Source organism: Electrophorus electricus, chromosome 1 (genome assembly GCF_041902795.1).
Source record: "Electrophorus electricus isolate QZ-2024a chromosome 1, ASM4190279v1, whole genome shotgun sequence".
NCBI lineage: Eukaryota > Metazoa > Chordata > Actinopteri > Gymnotiformes > Gymnotidae > Electrophorus > Electrophorus electricus.
The window spans coordinates 4,465,295-4,488,566 of record NC_137497.1 but is presented as its reverse complement, the minus strand read 5'-3'; the positions used below and the strand labels follow the sequence as shown (position 1 = coordinate 4,488,566).

Below are 23,272 nucleotides of genomic sequence, written 5' to 3'. Positions count from 1 at the left end.
AATTACGTCCACGTGTTGACCATACCGCGGATCTGGGATCAGCTCCTCTTCGCAGTGTAATTGTGTTCATTCGGATTTTAAACTCTTAAACCGTCCCCAGGTCAGCCGTATGAGGCGGACGCTGGACGGTAGAGGGGGTTGCGACCTCGGCGCTGAAACCTAATTTGGTTGATATAGCGACACGGCGTCGTCCGACATCCACGCGCGCGCTGCCCCGTGACCGCCCCGGTAGCTCGCGCGAGGTCGCCCGGTTCACCGCTCGAGGACCGTGTGGCAACCCCCTCCTCAAGTGGCCGGAAGAGGGATGTGATGTAAAAAATCACTCCGAACACCCCCCACCCACCCCTCGCTGTCCAGATCTACGATGCATTGTAACGGCGAGCGATGTAACGTTACTTTTTCTTTCAAAACACATGATTCTGGATGTATGATTCGGGCCCGGCCTACTTCAGCGAGGAAATGAGACTGTCTGGGAATTGTCAAGACGGTAAGAGCGGATGGTCAGTGCGGAAGGACAGTCTTTCTTGGACCACGCTTTTAAAGTTGTTTCAGCGATGTTTGCTCCTTTTGTTGCTGCGATTGTGAAACGGCGATCCGCGCCGCGTGACGGGCTCGCGACGGAGATGTTTGTCGGACAAAGACGGACAGCGGCTCCTCGCTTCCGATGCTTTTGAATTTCACAGTCGACTTCTTTCAGAGAAAACAGCTCGGCTAGGTTTGCTGTTGCGGACAGACGGTTGACGGTGGAAATGATTGCTGGCCAAGTCGTTAGACTTAGCGGTATATGGGAATTATTCTGATTTATAAAGCCAGTGTTGGTTGTGAAGTAACTACATCGTTGTCATTGTGAACTGCACCGATAGCTTCACAAACCACACCACTGTTCTCATTTTAAGCACGCTGTATGCGGAATGAAACGTCTTTGTATGACTTTTACAGATGACCTACCCGGACTTCAGGCTTAGGTCGGTTTAAAGAAACGATTCCTCGAGTTCGGCGCGCGCAGAGGCAGAGCGCGCTCGCGCACGTCTGCATCCAAAACCAGGCGCGAGGCCTCTGCAGAAAAAAGTCGAGATTTCGGGTAGTGTTAACTCAGCGTTTGTAAGTAAAGGGTGTTTAACTCCGTGTTTTTAAGTGTATTTAAATGTGTTTGTAATTGCAGTATGTTTTAGTGTTTGTAAATGCAGAATGTTTTATTAAGTGTTAGTAAGTGCAGTACCTCAGTGGGTAGAGAGCTATTTCTTGATTGGCTAACACCTCTTGGGCTGCAGACTCCCTGGAGTTGTTCAGTTGTGCAGTTGTTCAAGCCATAAGGTTACCTGGGATTTTTGACTACACATAGTATGTGGTGCTTACACACACACACTCAATATATAAACGGTCCGTTCTCATACTGTAGCGTTCAGCAGAGTCCTTCAAATGCCACTGCTCCGAGCCAGGGTCAGGGGGGAAAGGTCGCACAGATCCATGTGAAGTATTCTTAATTCAAAGGCATTCCTACACAGGCAGATACGAGAGGTCACCCCCCAGCCACACCCTGAGGTCGCACGGAGTGAGTGGGGCAGCTGTCTGCACCAGCCTGTGGCATGGAGACGCCTACCCAACAGCGTGGAGATGGCTCACGTGCAGTGCGGAGACACTTGTGTGCGGTGTGGAGATGTCTGACGTGCGGTCTGGAGACGCTTTGTGTGAGGTGTGAAGATGCCTCACCCTCCATTGCTTTACCTTTCCGGCTTGCCTGACAGCAGCACATTCATTCCAGCGTCTTCCCAGAAACTGGAGTGGACCGTTCAAAGACGCATGTCACTGATTGAGCATGGAGACTAAACGCGATGCTGTACGACGATGTTGCTGTCACCCCAACAGACGGCATCAGTCAGTCTGCTCCTGAACATGCTGAATGTAAATCGCACAGCTGTGGGGGTGTCCAGCTTTACTGTTCTCATCAGTCCCAGAAGCATCAACACTGTGTCTCCCGAGAATGTTTCCCAGGAGTCTTCTGGAGACCTTAAGATGGTCTTACAATAGTCTTATTATGGTCTTACAATGGTCTTACAATGATCTTATGGTGATTTTGCCTTATCTTTTCATACAGTGGTCTTATAAGTTATCATACAGTGACTCATCTCATCTCGTCTCGTCTTACAGATCTTACAATAATCTTGTGGTGATCTTATAGTGTTCTTATAATAGTCTAACAGTGGTCTGATGATGAGCTTTGTGTCAGCGTTTTTCTGAGAAGCTCCTGCTACTCTCTGGATATTATTAGGCAACGATGGTTCTGAATACTTAAAGCATGTGTAACTGGGCCTGGTTCCGAACAGCTTGAGAACAGGTCTGTGGCTGACATCTCAGGCAGTGGAACTGGGATACAGGAGTAGGATATGAAAAACCCGTCAATGTATGGACTGAGCAGCATAGAAAGGAATTTCCTTTTGAGGAATTTCCTTCTGAATTTTTTCTGTTCCTCAGGATTTTTCCCTATTTCACCCCCGGTTCTCTCTCTCTTTCTCTCTCTTTCTCTCTCTTGCTCTCTCTTCTTCTCCGTCTGTCCCTGTCTGTCTCCTTTGCCTGTTGGATTACAGTTTGATGTTGGTGTTCCATAATCAGATCTGTTTGGTAGTAACACTCCTCTGGTCTCACAGAGTGAACCTTTGTTACAGTGTGTGTATGTGTATGCTTGTGTGTCAGTTTGTGTGTGTGTGTGTGTGTGTGTGTGTGTGTGTGTGCACATAGATGATAAGTCCCTGCATGTTATAAAGCTCTTTGCCAGGTGCAATTATAGTCTTTTTTTTGCTCTGCTATGAGGAAGTACTTTGCTGGAGTGTGTGTGTGTGTGTGGGGGGTGGGTGGTGCTAGTAACAGGGTAGTAACAGAACATTAGGTTTGGGGTGATTATTGTGCTTTTCTCTGTTCAGCGTTTCTTTTTCTTTCACAGCCCATCTGCACTTGTGTGGCTGTGGGGCTCAGGGTGGGAACCATGCTGGCACTGTGACACACACACACACACACACACACACACACACAAAGCAACACCACCTCCAGCCTGTGCTCAAACTCCAGGCCTGTCTAGAGAGCGCTTGTGAAGGCTGTTCCACTAAATTTGCAATTCAGATATAATTTTTGCAGGGAACGTAGCTTAAAACTCCAACGTCTTGTTTGTTTGTTTGTTTTGTGTTTGGGTTAGTAGGCGACAGTTTGTGTGGTGGTGTTTTGGGGCTGTGTTTGGAGGAGTGTTATCATGGTTGTGTTTTGGGCTGTGTCTGTTAACATGCTTGTGATTTTGGCCTGTATTTGTTAACGTGGTTGTGTTTTTGGGCCGTGTTTGTCTGTGTGGTTGTGTTTTGGGCCGTGTTTGTTAACGTGGTTGTGTTTTTGGGCCGTGTTTGTTAACGTGGTTGTGTTTTTGGCAAGTGTTTGTTAACGTGGTTGTGTTTTTGGCCTGTGTTTGTTAGCATGGTTGTGTTTTGGCCTGCATTTGTTAACGTGGTTGTGTTTTTGGGCTGTGTTTGTCTGCCTGGTTGTGTTTTGGCCTGTATTTGTTAACATTGTGTTTTGGCCTGCGTTTGTTAGCGTGGTTGTGTTTTGGGGCTGTGTTTTTTACCGTGGTTGTGTTTTTTGGGCTGTGTTTGTCTGCCTGGTTGTGTTTTGGCCTGCGTTTGTTAGCGTGGTTGTGTTGTGGCCTGTGTTTGTTAACGTGGTTGTGTTTTTGGCAAGTGTTTGTTGGCGTGGTTGTGTTTTGGCCTGCGTTTATTAGCGTGGTTGTGTTTTTGGGCTGCGTTTGTTGCCGTGGTTGTGTTTTTGGCCTGCGTTTGTTAAAGTGGTTGTGTTTTTGGCCTGCGTTTGTTGGCGTGGTTGTGTTTTTGGGCCGTGTTTGTCTGCGTGGTTGTGTTTTGGCTTGTGTTTGTCTGCGTGGTTGTGTTTTTGGCAAGTGTTAACGTGGTTGTGTTTTGGCCTGTATTTTTTAACATGGTTGTGTTTTTGGCAAGTGTTTGTTCGCGTGGTTGTGTTTTTGGCAAGTGTTTGTTGGCGTGGTTGTGTTTTTGGCAAGTGTTTGTTGGCGTGGTTGTGTTTTGGCCTGCGTTTGTTGGCGTGGTTGTGTTTTTGGGCTTTGTTTTTTCCCGTGGTTGTGTTTTTTGGGCCGTGTTCCTGGCTGGCCATGTGGGACCCTCAGAAAGATGAGCAACAGAACTGGAATCCCAACACAGACCCCAGCTGGAGCCAAATGTTACATAAACCACCCCCCCTTCCTCTCTCTTCCATTCTCACTCTTTCTCTCCTTTCATTATTTGTTGCTCTTTTGCTTCCTCACACACTGCGTATATCTCCAGTGTATCTCCCCCCATTGCCTTCAGATCAGTGTTTGCTGAAAAAGAACTGCTGGAGTTTAGTTGTTTTTCAGTGTTATTTAAAACTTAAAAAATGACAAATTTCATTGAGACTTTCTTTTAGTACTTTATGAAAAACGTAAAAAAGAACTTCAAATAAAGTATATTAAAAACAATAATTTTCATTTCAGTGCATCCTGAAAAACAGAGGACTGACCTCTAGACTGAATAAATCCTAGTCTGATTAAATGTCTGATCTCCTGAAGATGAACCTTGGGTGGTGTTCCTATGAAGATATTGTGGTAGGCTTATATTTTCAGTCTATAAACATCGTGAAAGCGATATATGTTGTTTCGTTCCACATCTTTCACCTATTACCTGATTTAAGCTCAATACAGTCTTGTTCTGTGCTGTATAGACGAGAGACTAAAACCAGGCACTTCTGTGAGGGGCACTTCTGTGGGGGGCAGTTCTGAGGCAGAGATGAAATGCGGTAGCTTCTCACTGAGCAAATAAATGTGTGCGTGTGTGTGTGGGTGTGTAGGGAGACTGTAGTAAACGTAAAGACTGGGGCGTAACTTGGTCCTGATATCATACACATTCCTGTGGTCTGAGTCTCATGGAGACAGGCGCTGTAGAAAATGAGAATGCTGTTAACACCATCACACCTATACACTGTGCATATTGCCCTCAAATCTCTCTCTCTCTCTCTCACACACACACACACACACACACACACACACACACACACACACACACACACACACACACACACACACACAAACAAACAAAGCCACACACCCCTGCATACTGCTTTTGACCAGAGAGGGCCTATTCTCCTCCTACTCAGGTCCCAGGCTGGCGCACTGATCTCTGGCTAAGCCGTCTGGCGAGGGTCCAGGCTCCGCTGGGGCTTAGCACTGGAGTCCCGCCTCGGAGGGGAAGGTCAAAACAATAGCAAGAGCAGAGGAAGGAGGTGGTGTGGGAGTGCTGAGTGGGAGAGGCAGCAGGGGACCTGAGTTAGCACAACAAGCTGATAAAAAGCATTTCAACACGCTGTAATGTCAATCTTTGTTATGCAGTTCATGTTTTGGTTCAGATTCGGTCTGTTAACTGAACTTGCCCTCAAGTTGAGTGTCCTGTCTTTGTGTTTGTTAGTGGTTTTATTTAACATTTTACATTGGTGTACATGTTGCACAACCCTGGACCCTGCTGGCCTTCTGCGTTTTAGTGTGCGCCTCCTTGTTTTTTCCATTATGGTTCGGGCAACGTGATGTGAATGAACAGGATGGAACCTGTCCCACTTGACCCTGTGGGGGAGCAGCTGCATTTCTCACCCAAACTCTGGTACATTTTAGCATTGTTAGCACCCTTCGCAGAGCAGGTACGCACAGGGCAACTTTGGATTCTTCGGGAAAGGAAAAGAATTCAGATTCTACAACTTCCTGTCACATTTACATGTTCTCTGTCTCTCTCTCTCTCTCTCTCTCTTGTTTTGTCTGTCTCTTACTCTCACCCCTCTACCCTACTTACATTCATACATACATAAAAATGCTTTACTGGCACATATGTTTCAAATGTTTGCAAGTATTACAAAAGCTAAGTTTCAGCAGCGTTGCCTCTCCCCTAACCCACCGCTCCGAAGAGGGGAGATGCTGGAGATTCAGATTTTAGAATCTGTTTCTGATTGGGTCAGATTTATAGCCTGTAGTTAGGAGGGGCAACTCTTTCTTGAGCAGGGCCATTTGGTTAGTGGGTGCACAGACTCCATAGCAACCTGGTGTGCCCACAATGGCCATGCCCACTGGCCAGCTTATGCTCCCTGAGTCTGGACAGCTAGCATTAGCTGAACTCTGGTCAGATAGAGGTATAGTGAAGAGCACTACAAAAGCGGAAGACTAACGCTCTCTCCCTCCCTCTCTCTCTAGAGATGTAGTGCGTGAGATGTAGTGTGTGTTGCTGAGAGACACTCTGATGCCTCAACATGTTCCTCTTCCTGCTGTTGGTCTTACACTCTAAAGCCAATGCTCAGATAAACCCAGGTAAGTGTGTGTGTAATTTATATATATATAAAACCTTCTGGCGTTTGTAAGAAACACTTTACCATGTCAGGATAATTTTGCAGTACACACACGCACACACACACACACACACAAAAGAACCTGTCTACTGAACTGTTTTGCTGGTCCTGACAAGGTAAACCCCTCTTTTCTCATATTTCCATACATTATGCATTTAATCCAATAAACAACTAAAGACACACACACATGCCCTGGGTGTGGCCTTGACCTGACTGACCTTGAAATAGCCCAACACTGTTCTCGGTTTTCTGATGACCCCTGTATGACCTTTTGACCTATGTCCTATTCCAGCGCTCTGCCGCTATCCTCTTGGCATGGAGGATGGCAGGATCAAAAACGATGACATCACAGCCTCCAGCCAATGGTATGACACGACCGGGCCGCAGTACGCAAGGTAAAAGGAATGTTTCCGACCTTTTTACCGGAAAAAATCCAGTTCACGTAGATCTGTTTGCTAGGCAACCACTGTCTGCATCATTACCCTTACATGACACTTGGTTTGGTTTAGCACATGGCTTTCTCATGCTCTGTTTCTTTCTGTCTTTCTTGGGCTTTGCTGAAGTAACTGTTGAGCCTCACAGGACTGTGGGACTGCTTTTATCTGCTTTTATCTTTGTGCTGTCTGTAGAGATACGAGATTGATGAGTCATTAAACTGTCTAGCTTGAGGTATTTTAGCTCAAAAAAGATTCTCTCCTCCCTCCCTTCCTCCCTTCCTCCATCCCCCCAGGCTGAACAGAGAGGAGGGTGACGGAGCGTGGTGTCCTGCTGGTCAGCTGCAGCCGTCTGACGTGCAGTACCTGCAGCTGGACCTGCGCCAGCTTACCTTCCTCACCGTGGTGGCCACACAGGGACGCTACGCTCGCAGCTCCGGCAACGAGTTCGCCCGCAAGTACCGGCTGGACTACAGCCGCGACGCCCACCGGTGGCTCTCCTGGAAGAACCGCTACGGCAACGAGGTGCGTCCTGCCTGGCCCACACACACTCCAGGGCTCCTGGGAGCTGCTGCAACATGCTTGGAGATTATTGGAAACAAGGGAGACATGGGAGATACAGGAGACATGTGAGACAAAGTCTCACAGGAGATATGGGAGACATTGGAGACATGGAAGGCACTTGCCAGATTCGCAACATAAACAGATTCGTCACCACTCAGAGCGGGAAACATCCGCTGGTCTATTTCTAAACAAAGTGCTTGTAGACGAGTGCCGAAGTAGCTAGCAGTCTTCTCAAAGACCAGCCATAGGGTTCCACCAGCACTCCATCAAGACCACCCGACCACAACTAAGTCCTACTAGAGGACAACTGACACACCCCATAGGGTTTTAAACAGAGGAAGACTAAAACCAAAGACTGAGATTGTCGGGTTGATGACCTAGGTGGTGGACGATATAAACTAGCTGTCTAGCAAGGTCCCTTGTGAAACTGCGAATTAGTCAAGTGTGCTGTGTCATTTGTGAGTGCTGGTTGATATTCTGGAGTTGTGTGTGCTGTGTGTTGAGTGAGAAATGTTGCGTGTTTGCTTCTGCAGATCATAATGGGAAACGTGAACACGTATGAGTCAGTGGTGAAGGATCTTCATCCCCCCATCATCACACGCTACCTCCGGCTCATCCCCGTCACAGACGCCGTGCACACAGTGTGTATGCGCATTGAGCTGTTCGGCTGTCCTTGGCAAGGTAAACACACCCACACACTCACCCACTCAAACAGCACACAAACACATACACACACATGCACAGTTGTTAGCACAGGACTCTGCATGTGAATTACTGTTACACTGGCCAGTAAGTGATCATTACTGTTACAGTGGCCATTACTGTTACACTGTATGTGGTTATTACTGTTACAGTGACCATTACTGTTACCATTACTGTTACAGTGACTATACAGTGACCATTACTGTTACAGTGGCCATTACTGTTACACTGGCCAGTATGTGGTCATTACTGTTACAGTGGCCATTACTATTACAGTGGCTATACAGTGACCATTATTGTTACAGTGACATTACTATTACAGTGACCATAACTGTTACCAATGCTGTTACAGTGGCCATTGCTAATATGTAATAATATGATTATTACTGTTTCTGTCGACCATTTGTAAAACTTCTAAATCTTTAATAAAATTGTACGATGTATAGATTCACATTTTGAATAAACTGTTCCAGAATTCCAATATTAAAAACCTTAATTTCAGATTATTTCAGAATTTTGCTCCTGCATGTTGTACTTGGAGAAAAGGTTCTGAATTTTTCACCCTGTCATCACCATCTAGTGGTGTGATCCGAACTCAAAATGACCCCTCTCTCTCGCTCTCTCTCTGTCTGTCTACATGTAGATGGCCTGACAGCGTATAGTGCCCCCGAGGGACATACAATGATGGCGCCAGGCTACCCCATCACCCCCCTGAACGACTCCACCTACGATGGAGTCCTGGAGCGCAGGTGTGTACCAGCGGTACAGGGATCTCTCCCGAAGTTTTAGCGGTGCAATGTGGCTGGCATGAACGCTCATCTGTTGCCGCTGCGGCAGAGTGCTTCCTCTCTTTCTCTCTCCACCATTTGCTTTGCCTGTCATTCACTCTCCGTATCTCTCTTGCATTTCTTCTGCCTTTCCTTCCTCTTTTTATTTCCTCTCTCTCTCTCTCTCTCTCTCTCTGGCCCTCTCTCTCCCAGGAGACTGCTGGGTGGTCTGGGGCAGCTCACTGATGGTGTGGCGGGGCAGGACGACTTTGGGCGCGTGCAGCAGTACAAGCCGTGGCCAGGCTACGACTACGTGGGCTGGCGGAACGACAGCCTTGGCCCAGGATACGTGGAAATGGAGTTCCAGTTCGACAGGCGACGGAACTTCACCTCCATGAAAGTAAGGAGGAGAACTGGAGAAAGAGGAGAGGAGAGAAGTGGAGGAGAGGAGAGGGAAGGAGGAGAAGAGAGAAGAGGGATATCTTTGCACTTCCATGAGTTCCTGTTTTTCTTGCGTTCCTCCTGACTCCCCACAGTTTGCTGGGTTGAACCTGGAGCGAAACAGCGCTGGAGAGATTTGAGCATGTCAGCTTGCCTTCAGGGGTGTGTGTTTGAGCATGTGAGTGTGTGTGTGTGTGTGTGTGTGTGTGTGTGTGTGTGTGACGGCAGGCATGTAGGTGTCCTGTATGGAGACTTTTATACACAAGTATTAAGAGTTCTTCTCAGTCATAAGGAATTTAAATGAAACTTCACGTGGACATCAGTCAGGTTCAGTCCGTTCTGTGCTTGTAACAGTGTTTCCGTTAAAACGTTAAAAACCACTGAAGCCCATTCAGAGCCAACATTTTGAATAGCCTGGCACACAAGACCTCTACGTCATGTTTGAATAGATCTGGAATGGCAACCTGGAACATCTGGAAAGTGTGTTAATGTGTGTAAAAATGCATGAGAGGTCTGGATTTCCCAGCAGTCCCCTCTCCAGGAACATGGGGTTAAAGGGCGTGTGGCTCATGCCGTGGTCCCATGTTCTCCCTGCAGGTGCACAGCAACAACATGTTTACGCGCGGCGTGAAGGTCTTCTCGGCCGTGTCTTGCGTCTTCAAGGCGCACCTGATCTCCAAGTGGGACCCAGAGGCGGTGACGTTCGCCACGGTGCTGGACGACCGGAACCCGAGTGCGCGCTATGTCACGGTGCCACTGGGACGGCGCTCTGGGACAGCCCTGCGCTGCCGCTTCAGCTTTGCCGACACCTGGATGATGTTCAGCGAGATCTCCTTCCAGTCCGGTATGGCCCCGCTTCTTCTTTGGCTGCCTGCTGTGGCTCCGCCTCCTCTCACAACTACAGCTGGATACATTTATATGGTTAAAATCCGAAGTCCGGTTCCCCACTAATCCAGTTCTTCTAAATAAGTTGGTAAAGGTTACATTAGTTTGAGTGCATTCATATATGACTGATATGATATTCCAAAGCTGATGCTCCCTGGCACTGATTGTGGAATGTTTCTGCCACAGTGATGACCCCTCTGCCCATGCCGCCGGCAATGACCCTGCCCCCGACGACGACCCCAGCCCCGCCAATGACTCCGGCTCTGGCTACAGCGGCGAGCCCTGGTCTGACCACGCTAAAAGCAGGTACAGAGAACCTAGAGCCCTTTACCGGGCCTCGTGGTACACACATACACACACCGGGCTTGACCAGAGCTTGATCAAACACTTCCTGGGCCGAACATGGGACAGGCATCCTGGGACATTGAGTTGTGAACTTATAGCAAGCATAATAACCCTGTTCTTCTCTGTATTGTGTCTTAATTCATAAACCATCTGCAAGTCAGGCCAGCAAACCTCCCTTTCTACTTTGAGGTGGAGGTTGGGGTCATGTGACTCTGACGTACGTACGTGTGTGTGTGTGTGTGTGTGTGTGTGTGTGTGCAGATGTCAGCACGGTGTTGTCTAAGACACACCCCCCTGAAGATGGCAGCACTTCAATCCTGATTGGCTGCCTGGTCACCATTATCCTCCTGCTAGTGGTTATCATTGTCCTGATTCTGTGGTGCCAGTATGTGTGTAAAGTCCTGGAGAAGGTGCGTTATCTTTGTGCGTGCGTGGTTGTGTGTGTGTATTATGAGTAATGAGTCATGAGTCTGTCTCTCTGTGCAGGCCCCTAGGCGGATTCTAGAAGAGGAGGTGACTGTGCGTCTGTCCTCCAGCAGTGACACGATCGTCCTGCAGACGCCTCCCATTCCTCCGCGGGACCCCCTGGACCCCCCCTATGAGAGAGTGTTCCTGCTGGACCCCCAGTACCAGGACCCAGCTGCCCTTGGACTCAAACTGCCAGAGCTGTCAGAGAGCGCAGAGGCCTCGGGTACACACACACACACACACACACACAATTACACTCCGAGTCATACTACCAGTGCAGAGCGCAGAGGCCTTGTGTATATACACACACACACACTCTCACACACACACACAATTACACTCCGAGTCATACTACCAGTGCAGAGTGCAGAGGCCTTGTGTATATATACACACACACACACACTCACACACACAAACTACTGACATACAAAAACTACACACACACTTGCACACATACTCATGCTTACACACACATGCGCTTAGAAGCACACAAGCATAAACACGTTTACACACACACACACACACACACACACACACACACACACACACACACACACACACACACACAACATACGGTCTATTTCTGCTGTGAAAATGTTCTTTCATTTCTTCTGTTACATTACACTAATCTGATGTTCTTCCTAGAAAGCCTGTTTGCATGCTGCTTCCCAACTCTCTCTCTCCATCTCTCTCCCTCTCTTTCTTTAACTCTCTCTCTCTCTCTTTCTTTAACTCTCTCTCTGCCTCTCTTTTTTTTCTCACTTTTAGTGCTGTTCCTTCTCCCTTTGCCCTTTAACTTTTGCACTCAGTCTTCTGTCTTTGACCTCCACCTGACCCCTCGCTACCATGGCGATGAACCTTGAAAGGGTAAGAGATGACCCCAGGGGTTTTGCCTACATTTGTTTTTAACCAGATGTTCTAGCTCAGTCCTGGTCAGAGTGTCAGTGCTCTCACAGTTAGGTTAAAGGTCAAGTTTCCAGAATGCCTCACTGATGGTCTATTCTGCTGCTCTCCACTCAGTTCTGGTCACTCCAAGATGACTTTAGTGGCACCACTGAAAGGAACTTGCAGCACATATTGTTCTATTCCTCCTTCTGAAATTCAGGACAAGTCACTGGTTGCATTATATGTCTGGTTTTTAAACAATTTTAGAAGCCAATAACTTGTAAATCGTTAAACACAAAAATTAAATATGTAATTATTGTAATTGTTAACAAAATTGCTGTACCATAATAAATGTGTGTGTGTGTGTATATAAAAGGTGGTATTAAAAATCTCTCTGCCCTGTTTCGCTATCATCCCCTCTCCATCTCTCTCCCTCTCTCACTCTCTCTCCATCTCTTCCTCTCTCTCTCTCCCCCCCTCTCTCTCTCTCCATCTCTTCCCCTCTCTCTCTCTCCATCTCTTCCCCTCTCTCTCTCCATCTCTCTCTCTATCTCTTCCTCTCTCTCTCTCTCCCCCTCGCTCTCTCTCTCCATCTCTCCCCCTCTCTCTCTCTCTCCATCTCTTCCCCTCTCTCTCTCTCCCCATCTCTTCCCCTCTCCCTCTCTCTCCATCTCTTCCCCTCTCCCTCTCTCTCCATCTCTCTCTCTATCTCTTCCTCTCTCTCTCTCCATTTCTTCCTCTCTCTCTCCATCTCTTCCCCTCTCTCCCCCCCCCCCGTCTCTCTCCAGACTGTGGGGGTGGGTACGCTGAGCCTGACATTACCCAGTGTACCCCTCACCAGGGTTTCCAGAGCAGTGTACCCCACTACGCCGAGACCGACATTATCAACCTGCAGGGCGTCACCGGTAGCAACATGTATGCTGTGCCTGCCCTGACTGTAGACTCACTCACCCGCAAGGATATCTCTGCCGCCGAGGTCCCCCGCCAGCAGCTTGTCTTCCGTGAGAAGCTGGGGGAGGGCCAGTTTGGAGAGGTGAGTCTGGGTAATGTAGTGAAACTTTGGGTAATATAGTGAGTCTGGGTAATGTAGTGAAACTCCCCTTGAGTATGAAGTGCTGTGCTGATTTGTGTACAGGTGCATCTGTGTAATTCACCTGTACTGTGCTGTCCTGTGTGCAGGTGCACCTCTGTGAGGCGACGGGCCTGGTGGAGTTTCTGGGGGAGGGTGCCCCGTTGCCCGAGCAGGATGGCAGGGCCGTGCTGGTGGCTGTGAAACAGCTCCGAGCAGATGCCACCTGCAATGCCAGGTTTGCCAAGCTCCTCTGTCTACAGTCCATACAGTCACTCAGCCCATACAGCCCATACAGTCCATACAGCCCATACAGCCCATACAGTCCATACAGCCCATACAGTCCATACAGCCCATACAGCCCATACAGTCCATACAGCCCATACAGCCCATACAGTCCATACAGCCCATACAGTCCATACAGTCCATACAGTCACACAGTCCATACAGTCCATACAGCCCATACAGTCACTCAGTCCATACAGCCCATACAGCCCATACAGTCCATACAGCCCATACAGTCACTCAGTCCATACAGCCCGTACAGTCATTCAATCCATACAGTTCACACAGCCTTTGGCCTCTGCTATCTCTTCTATATACTGTACTCTAGTGCTTCTCTGTTCTGCAAATGCAGCTCAGTAGTCACGTGGTTGAGCACCACTCTACACTGCCACTCCGGGGGCCTCACAAAAGGGTGAAGACATTTTCATTGCAGTACACTGATGGGAAAACAGTACCAAGAGAAACAGTATCAGCTAACAGGCATTTTAACAAAGACATGTTGATCACATGCAGTGTGGCCTTTGTCAGGCTTCTAGCAGAAGTCTTGAGGTTCAGGTGTTTGGGATGGTTATGTGCATGTGTAAACATGCCCTCAAGGCCCTGCCGTGGCCAGACAGGCTGGCGGCTGTGCCGTTAGGGTGACGTCCCCGCCGCACAGCCCGCCAGCAACGCAGGGAGTTTCTGCTTCTCCTGTGCACACCTAAACAACCGATCAGCTCAACAAAGGGTCTAGTGGCACCAGATACAATCTACAACAAGCCCAGGAAGCCCATGGGCAGAAACCCAAGCACAGAACATGTATATGGAAGGATAGTGATGGTGTGTTGTTTGTTCGTTTAGCACGTAAGCTCCAGCTGATCTAAATGCTCTTTGTTGACCCCCATGTTGACCCTAATGACCTTTTGACCCCCATCAGGAATGACTTCCTGAAGGAGATAAAGATCATGTCAAGGCTGAATGACCCGAACATCATCCGGCTCCTGTGTGTGTGCGTACGCTCTGACCCACTGTGCATGGTCACTGAATACATGGAGAACGGGGACCTGAACCTGTTCCTGTCTCAGAGGGAGATGGAGAGCACACACACCCACGCCAACAACATCCCCTCCGTCAGGTGTGCACACAAACACACACACACACCCATGCCAACAACATCCCCTCCGTCAGGTGTGTACACACACACCCCCACGCCAACAACATCCCCTCCGTCAGGTGTGCACACAAACACACACACACACACCCATGCCAACAACATCCCCTCCGTCAGGTGTGTACACACACACCCCCACGCCAACAACATCCCCTCCGTCAGGTGTGCACACAAACACACACACACACACCCATGCCAACAACATCCCCTCCGTCAGGTGTGCACACAAACACACACACACACCCATGCCAACAACATCCCCTCCGTCAGGTGTGTACACACACACCCCCACGCCAACAACATCCCCTCCGTCAGGTGTGCACACAAACACACACACACACCCATGCCAACAACATCCCCTCCGTCAGGTGTGTACACACACACCCCCACGCCAACAACATCCCCTCCGTCAGGTGTGCACACAAACACACACACACACACCCATGCCAACAACATCCCCTCCGTCAGGTGTGTACACACACACCCCCACGGCAACATCCACTCTGTCAGGTGTGTACACATACTCGACAGTTCACGTCAGGAGACTCCACTGTTTGACAGACCCCCTGTTCTATCGCTCTTCCTTTTCTTTCCAGCATGGCAGACCTGTTGCACATGGCTGTACAGATTGCGTCGGGGATGAAGTACTTAGCCTCTCTGAACTTCGTGCATCGGGACTTGGCCACGCGTAACTGCCTGCTGGACCGTCATCTCACCATAAAGATCTCCGACTTTGGCATGAGCAGAAACCTGTACAGTAGTGACTACTACCGCATCCAGGGCCGGGCCGTACTGCCCATCCGATGGATGGCATGGGAGAGCATTCTACTGGTGAGTGTGTGTGTGTGTGTGTGTGTTTGTGTGTTTGTGTGTTTGCCGGTGTTCCTGTGTATGTTCATGTGTCTGTGTGTATGTATATTATCAGGGTAAATTCACCACAGCGAGTGACGTCTGGGCATTTGGTGTGACCCTGTGGGAGATTTTCACACTGTGTAGAGAACAGCCCTACAGCCTACTGACAGATGAGCAGGTCATTGAGAACAGTGGAGAGTTCTTCAGGAACCAGGGGAGACAGGTACATAAATAAGTGTACACCCAACTGCATCTCTATCAGGAACAGCACACTAACGCAGGGGAAGACTTCCACCTGAACAACACACTAATAAAGAGGAGGACCTCCACCTGAACCCCGCACTAATAAATCTGCTCTGTGAATAGTCATGGATTCCACAAGAAGGTGTTGAGACTTTGGTCCATGTTCACATAAACATATCATGTAACATTTGTGCTGCAACTCTCCTGTTTTGCCACAGATTTACATTTACAGCAGTTAGCTGATGCTTTTATCCGACAGGACTTACAATTATGAGTGAATAAGGGTCTTGCTCAGGGACACAACAGTGGCGGGGCTTGAACTGGCACCATAACCACTGAGCTACCACTGCCCCATAGAGGTGATCTAGTGGACTCAGATGTGTTGAGGTGCTCTAGTGGTGTCTGGGAGGCCACCGAACCTATTGGCTACCACATTTTCATGCTGGAAGTAAAAGCCAAATGTATTTATATAGTGCTTTTTACAACAGCTGTGGTCACAAAACAGCTTTAAACATGTCCGAGTCCAAGCCCCCAGTGAGCAAGCCATGGCAGTGGCAAGGAAAAACTCCCTAGAACACGAGGAGGAAATGTTGAGAGAAACCAAGACAATCATTATAAACATTATAAATTATATGATTTAGAAATGAATCATTAAATTTTAAATTAATTAAAGTAACCATTATAAATTATGGTTATTAATTAGATATGATACATTTTGGTTTTAAAAGGATGCACATTGTCAGCAACAATACACAGACTCGGACAATATTCATACTCAGGCTCCATTGATGCCTGATTGGTATCAGTGTGCTACATCACTACACCACCACCATCAGTCTGATCTGTTGACCACTACACCACCCCCATTAGCCTGTATAGCCATTCTCCTCTGACCTCATTTATCAAAAAAAAGCTTTTCTTCTCACTGACCTGCTGTTTGTTGGATGTTTTTTGGTACCAACCACCATGGCAGTCAAAGTCACATATTTTATATCAACTGAGGCTTTTGGCCTGTGTCTGCATGGTGTTTGGTGTGAACTACAGCTCAGGTTCTTGGCCTGTGTCTGCATGGTGTTTGGTGTGAACTACAGCTCAGGCTTTTGGCCTGTGTCTGCGTGGTGTTTGGCGTGAACTACAGCTCAGGCTCTTGGCCTGTGTCTGCGTGGTGTTTGGTGTGAAATACAGCTCAGGCTCTTGGCCTGTGTCTGCGTGGTGTTTGGTGTGAAATACAGCTCAGGATCTTGGCCTGTGTCAGACTTTTGGCTGGTGTGGTTTTCTGCACGGTGCTGCTGCCACATGCTTGGATAATTACATGAATGAGCAGATTAAGAGGTGTTCCTAATGATGTGGCTTCATACACACAAATATAAAGGAACACAATCACATTGTAACTAACCTGCCTCACTGTCTCTCTCTCTCCCTCAGATCTATCTCTCCTCTCCTCCGCTGTGCCCATCTTCCCTATTTGACCTGATGATGTGTTGCTGGAGACGTGACATCAGAGACCGCCCCTCCTTCAGCAGCTTGTACCAGGCCCTGCGACCTCACGCCCACCACTAATGACTGATACCTGCTCCAACCAATCGCCTCGGAGCACAGACCTGGCCTAGCCAGTCAGCTCTGAGGATGAGCTGGGAGGTGGTCTGGAAGTCTTTCCCTTTAGCTGATCAGCTGGAGAGTGCTGCAGCTACATAACCATGGATGTTGAAGAGGACCCGGAGCCGGCATCATCACCTGAGAAGAATCTTCAGATGGTCACCTCCAAACGGGTGGTTCACAGTTCCAGTACAAGGAACTCCTCCACCTCCCAGTTTAGTATTTAACTTGCTCCTCCATGCCTGGATGAGGAGCTGGAGCAGGGGAAGCCCTACTCCATGCAGTGTGAGGAGAGCCTGGGATCCACTGCCCTATAGTGGCTCTCGAATAGAGATGTGACTCCACATCCATAGACACTTGTACTTCATCTTTTATTTGTTTTGGATCTTTTCATTGTCATTCCTTTTTTTTTAAATGTAGTTTTATCTTTGCCATTACATGGATGGTCACAATTGGTCTTTAATGGATGATCAGTACAAATATGGTCTTTACACAGATGATCTTCCCTTTGGGGTCTCTGGCCTCTTGGAGCCTCGTGCGCCAACGAGAAACCACTCAAAGTAGTGGCTTCTTCTCTGAGTCCTGTGGTCCTGTAACCCTAAGCACTACTGTCATGTGTTGTTGTTATATGTTACATATATACTCCCCCTCCCCACACTGGAGATGTTAGGACTTACTATTCTGACTATAATGTGGAGTGTTTGATGTTCATTTGTTTTTGTTTTTTATTGTTTTCAGAATATGAATGTTGTACAGGTTTATGTGGCTGGGTCAGGGTGGAGTTTTGTGCTGTAGCTGACCTGAGTGGAACTACTGTCATAGTTAAAGAGTTGGAGCTCTTTCCTGAGAGAGAGGAGTCTGTCCAGCCCCAGATGGGCCCGTGTAGAGCTGAACGCACTGGACCTCTCACCGTCTCCCCTTGTCCCCAGTATCAAGCTTTTCCTCTGCTGTAGTAGCAGAAGCATCACAGCTAGGCATGCAGCAAGCACTACATGCACTGATGCTCCAAAACAGATACCAGTCCCCACGCCTAGAGATCGAACACCGTGTAGAGTTTAGCGTCAACCTCCGTTCTGGAGATCAACCACCCTGCAGAGTTTAACTCCAACCCCTGGTCTGGAGATCCACTGCACTACAGAGTTTAGCTCCAGTTGTGCGCCTGAGGATCCATCACTTAGCAGTTTAGCTCTAAACCTTCTCTGCAGATCTGTCACCCTGTAGAGTTTAGCTCTAACCCCTGACCTACAGATCTACCACCCTGCAGAGTTTAGTTCCAACCACTTTCCTGGAACTCAACTACCCTGCAGAGTTTCACTGCAACACCCTGGTGCAGAATTTAATTCCAACCCTGCTCTTGGAGATCTCTCAACCTGCAGAATTTAGCTCCAACCCTGCTTAATGGAGATCCACCGCCCTGCAAGCTTTAGCTCCATCTCTTTTCCTGAAAAGCTACTATCTGGTAGAGTTTAACTCCAAACCTGCTCCTGGAGATGCACCACCCTGCAGAGTATTTCTCTAACTCTGCTTCTGGAGTTTAGTTCCGACTCTGATTTTAAAACAGGAAATTTTGACAAAGGGCTTCTGAAGTTCCTCAACATCCTGAATAGCTGGACCAGGTTTGCTGGATCGTCCTGAAGATGTTTGAGCATTTCAGATGTAGAATGACATCTGTACAGTGTGTCACTTTTAAATGAACTCAAAATTCTCCAGCAGAACTCTGGAACCTCGAATGCTCTGTGACCTGCTGGGAGCTTGGGGGGAACACGGGGACATCCTGGAGAGTCATATAATGTGAAAAAAAGGCATCATGGCAAGTCAGCCAGCTCAGAAACAGTTCGAGAATAATACCCTATGAGTAGGTTGAGATCTCTAGAACCCTATATGCCTTAGGATTCTAGTGCCTTAATTCTGGTGTGTATATGGGCTGTGGTTTACAGAGATCTCCTTCAGTCGACAGTCTACAGTCACTGTGTATAAACGAGGCCTGATTTCTCTGATGTGTTCAGAAGGCACATGGCTATGGGGGGGAATATATTTGCAATCTTAAACTTATACAAAGCACATTTTCTTCTTTTATCTCTTAATATTTTCTTTATTCAGTGTTGCTTATGTTTCATAATTTTTCAGCAGTAGTTTGAACAGGCACTCGAATATTAGGATATCGGCATGATTCGGGGCGATTTGGAGGACTAAGGAGACTACGTTAAATGATTTGGTATTTCCTTCTGTTTTGTGATCATGTGATTGCCTCAGTAGTCATTCTCATGTCCAGATGCTGAGGGGTTGGGTGTGTGTGTGTGTGTGTGTGTGTGTGTGTGTGTGCGTGCGATTTGTGGGTGCATTTAGATCTGACGAGTTGAGTTGTTAAAAGTTCATGAAATTGCTATTATCTATAATCTCTTTTGTGGTTATATGTAATTGCCTTTCCAAGGAGTGATCTGAGCTGTCGTGTGACTTCTTCCACACCTCGCACTCCCTTCTGTACTGTCTTGCATATTAAATACATATCAAATTTGCCCGTGGTGATCTTTCTGTGAATATTCCCCACCTGAGATTTCACTTATCTGTGCTCTGAGGGTTATACATCTTAAATGTAAAAAGAAGAACCCAACATGTTGAACCACATTTCAAGAAGGCAGCCCTTGTCTAGAACCGGTCCGGTTCAGTGGAAGGCGGGCCTGTGTCACGTGACTAGACAAGCAGACAAGGGCATGGAAACCTGAAAAAAAAAAAATGGGTGAGGACTAACTGACGGTAAGGTTAATGAATTTAGCTTTACTGCTCAGCGCAACCGCCGCACATTTAGCACGATTAACGCCACATATGTTTTAACCTAAAACTTCTGTGCATTGTGACTGCGTGTAGACTCTGTAAGGTGAAATGGTGTTAACTATCTCGCTAGCGTTAGCTACCCTAGCTAGCTAGATAACGTGCTAGTTAACTTTATCTGGACAGAAATATCCCGCTAGATTAGTTTTCTCTTAATCTCTTGCCTTCGGTTGCTTTTCTAAGCAAAGTAACTACAGTGTTTTGTATGTTTACCGTTGGCGTTTTAACAACAGTAACTAACGGGCTTACTTGTCTAGTTAGCTGGATGATTTGCTTGTGTCCGCTAAACGTTTTTTGGTGTCCTTTACCTATTGTCATGTGAAAATGTCTTACAGTGGTGTGTAACGTTACCTATGCCAGAATCAGCCTTTTTAATTTGATCATTTTGCACCGAAACTACACTTAAAACTGACAACGACGGTTGCCAGAAATGTAACGTAGCTAGCTAACGCAACATTTTGATCGGCTGGATAGCTAGTCTTTCAACTTAGTGTGTTCACACGAAGAGACGGTTTAAATCGGTATAACGGCGCTCCTTTTACCAATAAGTATAGTTTTAGAGGACAGCTGACAGTGGGTGAGGGTTCTTGTTCCACTATGAATAGACTTCTTTGGAAAAGATTAATCCTACCGCTCGCTTGTTTCCTTCCTCTTCGTGCTTTTTACTCATACCTCTTTGGAAACGTTAATACGTAGGAATGTGTGTGTGTGTCTCAGTGATTTTTTTGAGCAACCTGTGATGGCGAAGCTCGGTGTCTACAGGTGACGTGAAGCAAGTACGGTACCCAAGTGTACATGGCTCACCGGCAAACCGTAAGAGAAGTGCCACTCAGAACCTTACTTTCTCACACACTCTCTAAATCTCTTTACCTCTCTCCAACTTTCTCACACTTATAGCTATGCAAAGCACTACCATATTTTTATTACACGTTATTGAAGTTTTGATGAACATGCACTACGTTTTTTTTTTGTTTTTTTTTTTACTTCCAGTTCAATCTTTAACAGTCTTTAACACTTGCTGTAAACCTGGGATTGTATTCCTACAAGTCTGCTGCTGTAAATCTGATTTTACGGAGCGTTGTGAATTCCTGATTCCCATTTGCAGAAGAAGTGCCTGTTAATAGGTGGTTATTTCCTTTTTGCACAGTCCTCTGCTGTCTCCCTGCTGCTCTGTGAGCCATGAAGCTGAATGAGAGGAGCGTGGCGTACTACGCCACCTGCAGCTCACCGCCGGACAAGACGGGATTCCTGCTGAAGAAGGGTGACCGCAACCCTGCGTACCACCGCCGCTGGTGTGTGCTGAAGGGGAACCTGCTCTTCTACTTCGAGGAGCGGGAGAGCCGCGAGCCACTGGGGGTGATCGTGCTGGAGGGCTGCACCGTGGAGCTGTGCGACTCCGAGTCAGCAGAGTTCGCCTTCGCCGTGCGCTTCGAGTGCACCCGAGCCCGCGTCTACAAGCTGGCCGCTGACGGCGCTGTTGCCATGGAGTCGTGGGTGAAGGCGCTGTCGCGGGCCAGCTTCGACTACATGAGGCTAGTGGTGCGGGAGCTGGAGTACCAGCTGGAGGAGGCGAGGCAGGGGGCGACCTCGCCGTGGGCCAAGGGCCGTGGGAAGAGGCCTCTGGTGCATGGGGGTGGGGAAAGATGTGGGGCAGGGGGAGGAGGAGGGAGGGGTGGGGCTCACCCGAGACCCACCCTCTGTGTGTCTCGGGCTTCGGCTCCAGTTGGGCTCCAGGGTTCCCTGTCCCAGGACCCTGAGGTGTCCGAAGAAGGGGTTCTTTCCCTGGGGAACCTTGGAAAGGAGAACGGGGTGTCCTGGAACAAGCCCTTGGGTCTGGCTAATGGTGTGGGCGAGGTGGGTGTGTCGGGGATGGTCTGGGAAGGGGAGCTCGATGATGGAGATGGGGAGATACCGCCGCCCATTCCCCCACGTAGGAAGACCCCCGGCGGGTCACTGGAGAGCCCTGTGTCGCCCGGAACTGGCTGCTTCTCCAAACTGCATGACTGGTATGGAAAGGAAGTGGCAGAGCTTCGAGTGGAGTGGCTGCAGAGCCAATGAGATGTCTTAAGTGGTGACAGACTACAGGGGCGGCCAGTAAGGGGAAAGGGGTTGGACTTCTCTTTACTGGAGTTTTTTCTTTTTTACATGTTTAAATCACAGTTACAGTAGCAACATATGTCTCAGACATGGAGACATAGCCAGGTTTCCTTTTTCCCAGCAAACATTTTTTTTATATCATAGATTTAGAGAATACTTATATCTTTATAATGCTTTATTTGAAAACTTTATCCTCTGTTTAAAGTGCCATTTATTTAGTGCCTTTTAATTTTGAGTGCAAATGCTTGCTTGCCAAAGCTGGTCTTTTGGCAAACTTCAGAGTTACAACTGGCTCTTGCTTAGCAGATCTTGTGGCTCTTCTCTGTCATTCACACGATGCGCTGGACATCAGGCTTGACGTTGGGCTGGGCAGTAAGCCGGGCCAGTCCAGCAGTGCTCAACCCCTGATGCAGCCTTCGTACTGCCAAGAAAGCTCAGGACACTGCGTGGTGATGGACTGGGAAGAGCCCTCAGCCTTTGGAATTAGCCCTGTCCACAACGGACTGGGAGCCAGTATTGTAAAGCACCGTGAGAGGTTTTTTTTTTTTTTTTACATTTGTCACTCTTTGCCAGTTGCTAACTGCCAACTTTTATAATAATTATGTTAAAAGACAGCGACTCCATGCAACAGCCAGCCAATATGTAAAGTATACACTAAATTACCTGTAGCCACATGTATGATGTGCAGTGTATAGTAGCAACATGATTTTGTGTATTTTTCCCAATGCACGCACACACTTTTGGAGTGTTATCGGCCCTGTTTACTGCGCAGTGTTGAACGCTTTGTCAAATTCAATTGCTGTTTAGTTACAATAATTGTGAAATGGTGTGTCTCTTCAGTCCAGGCTTCTGTCTTTTTATGAAGCGAGATATCGATACAGAATGGGCAAATCCAGTACATTTTTAGGCCTTGTGGGATGTTTGCAGTGACATGTCTGAAATTGTACTAGACTGACAAAATCAATCTTCCGTCTTGGACTGAAAGGTTACTGTTACCTTAAAAAAGATTGTTGCACGGTCAGGTTTGGACAGGATTATTGTAGCTTGTGCTCTGCAGTCGTCACTTACTGATGAAGTTTACAGAATGAACAGTTGCTGAATATTTAATCCAAAATGTGTCCCAAAGCACATTTTTTGGACATTATGCAAAGGACAATATCAAAAGTAACTAATCTTTTCAAAACTCTAATAAGTAATACTTAAGGAATTTGTTTGCAATGCGTGTTATTAAATATATTTCCCTTGCTTGTCA

General features: G+C 47.7%; 2 protein-coding genes across 10 annotated transcripts; both read left to right on the top strand.

Moving 5' to 3' along the window:
- Positions 1-19,610, top strand: ddr2l (discoidin domain receptor family, member 2, like). 8 transcript variants are annotated; one of them, XM_081705765.1, is made up of 18 exons: positions 84-487; positions 4,520-4,630; positions 6,257-6,370; positions 6,701-6,803; positions 7,139-7,367; positions 7,940-8,087; positions 8,752-8,857; positions 9,089-9,275; positions 9,914-10,160; positions 10,388-10,507; positions 10,808-10,956; positions 11,033-11,237; positions 12,688-12,932; positions 13,079-13,206; positions 14,170-14,367; positions 15,000-15,234; positions 15,329-15,478; positions 16,924-19,610. In XM_081705765.1, the coding sequence occupies exons 3-18, from the start codon at positions 6,313-6,315 to the stop codon at positions 17,056-17,058; spliced, it is 2,643 nt and encodes an 880-aa protein (XP_081561891.1). In that variant the 5' UTR covers positions 84-487; positions 4,520-4,630; positions 6,257-6,312; the 3' UTR covers positions 17,059-19,610. The 8 variants fall into 8 exon arrangements, with proteins under 8 accessions (XP_081561955.1, XP_081561891.1, XP_081561719.1 ...); XM_081705660.1 differs by lacking the exons at positions 84-487; positions 4,520-4,630 and adding exons at positions 494-780; positions 940-1,101; XM_081705701.1 differs by lacking the exons at positions 84-487; positions 4,520-4,630 and adding exons at positions 804-1,101; positions 1,506-1,693.
- Positions 19,611-19,755: 145 nt separating this feature from the next.
- On the top strand, positions 19,756-23,272 carry pheta1 (PH domain containing endocytic trafficking adaptor 1). 2 transcript variants are annotated; one of them, XM_027025144.3, is made up of 3 exons: positions 19,756-19,848; positions 20,641-20,736; positions 21,071-23,272. In XM_027025144.3, exon 3 carries the CDS (start codon positions 21,103-21,105, stop codon positions 21,979-21,981), a length of 879 nt encoding a protein of 292 aa, XP_026880945.1. In that variant the 5' UTR covers positions 19,756-19,848; positions 20,641-20,736; positions 21,071-21,102; the 3' UTR covers positions 21,982-23,272. The 2 variants fall into 2 exon arrangements, with proteins under 2 accessions (XP_026880945.1, XP_026880946.1); XM_027025145.3 differs by lacking the exon at positions 19,756-19,848 and adding an exon at positions 19,862-19,969.

Coding starts and splice junctions, on each gene's coding strand:
- ddr2l (XM_081705765.1), top strand. CDS start 6,313: ATGTTCCTCTTCCTGCTGTTGGTCTTACACTCTAAAGCCAATGCTCAG. Junction 8,858..9,088: donor GATGGAGTCCTGGAGCGCAG/GTGTGTACCAGC, acceptor TCTCTCTCCCAG/GAGACTGCTGGGTGGTCTGG. Junction 9,276..9,913: donor GGAACTTCACCTCCATGAAA/GTAAGGAGGAGA, acceptor TTCTCCCTGCAG/GTGCACAGCAACAACATGTT.
- pheta1 (XM_027025144.3), top strand. CDS start 21,103: ATGAAGCTGAATGAGAGGAGCGTGGCGTACTACGCCACCTGCAGCTCA.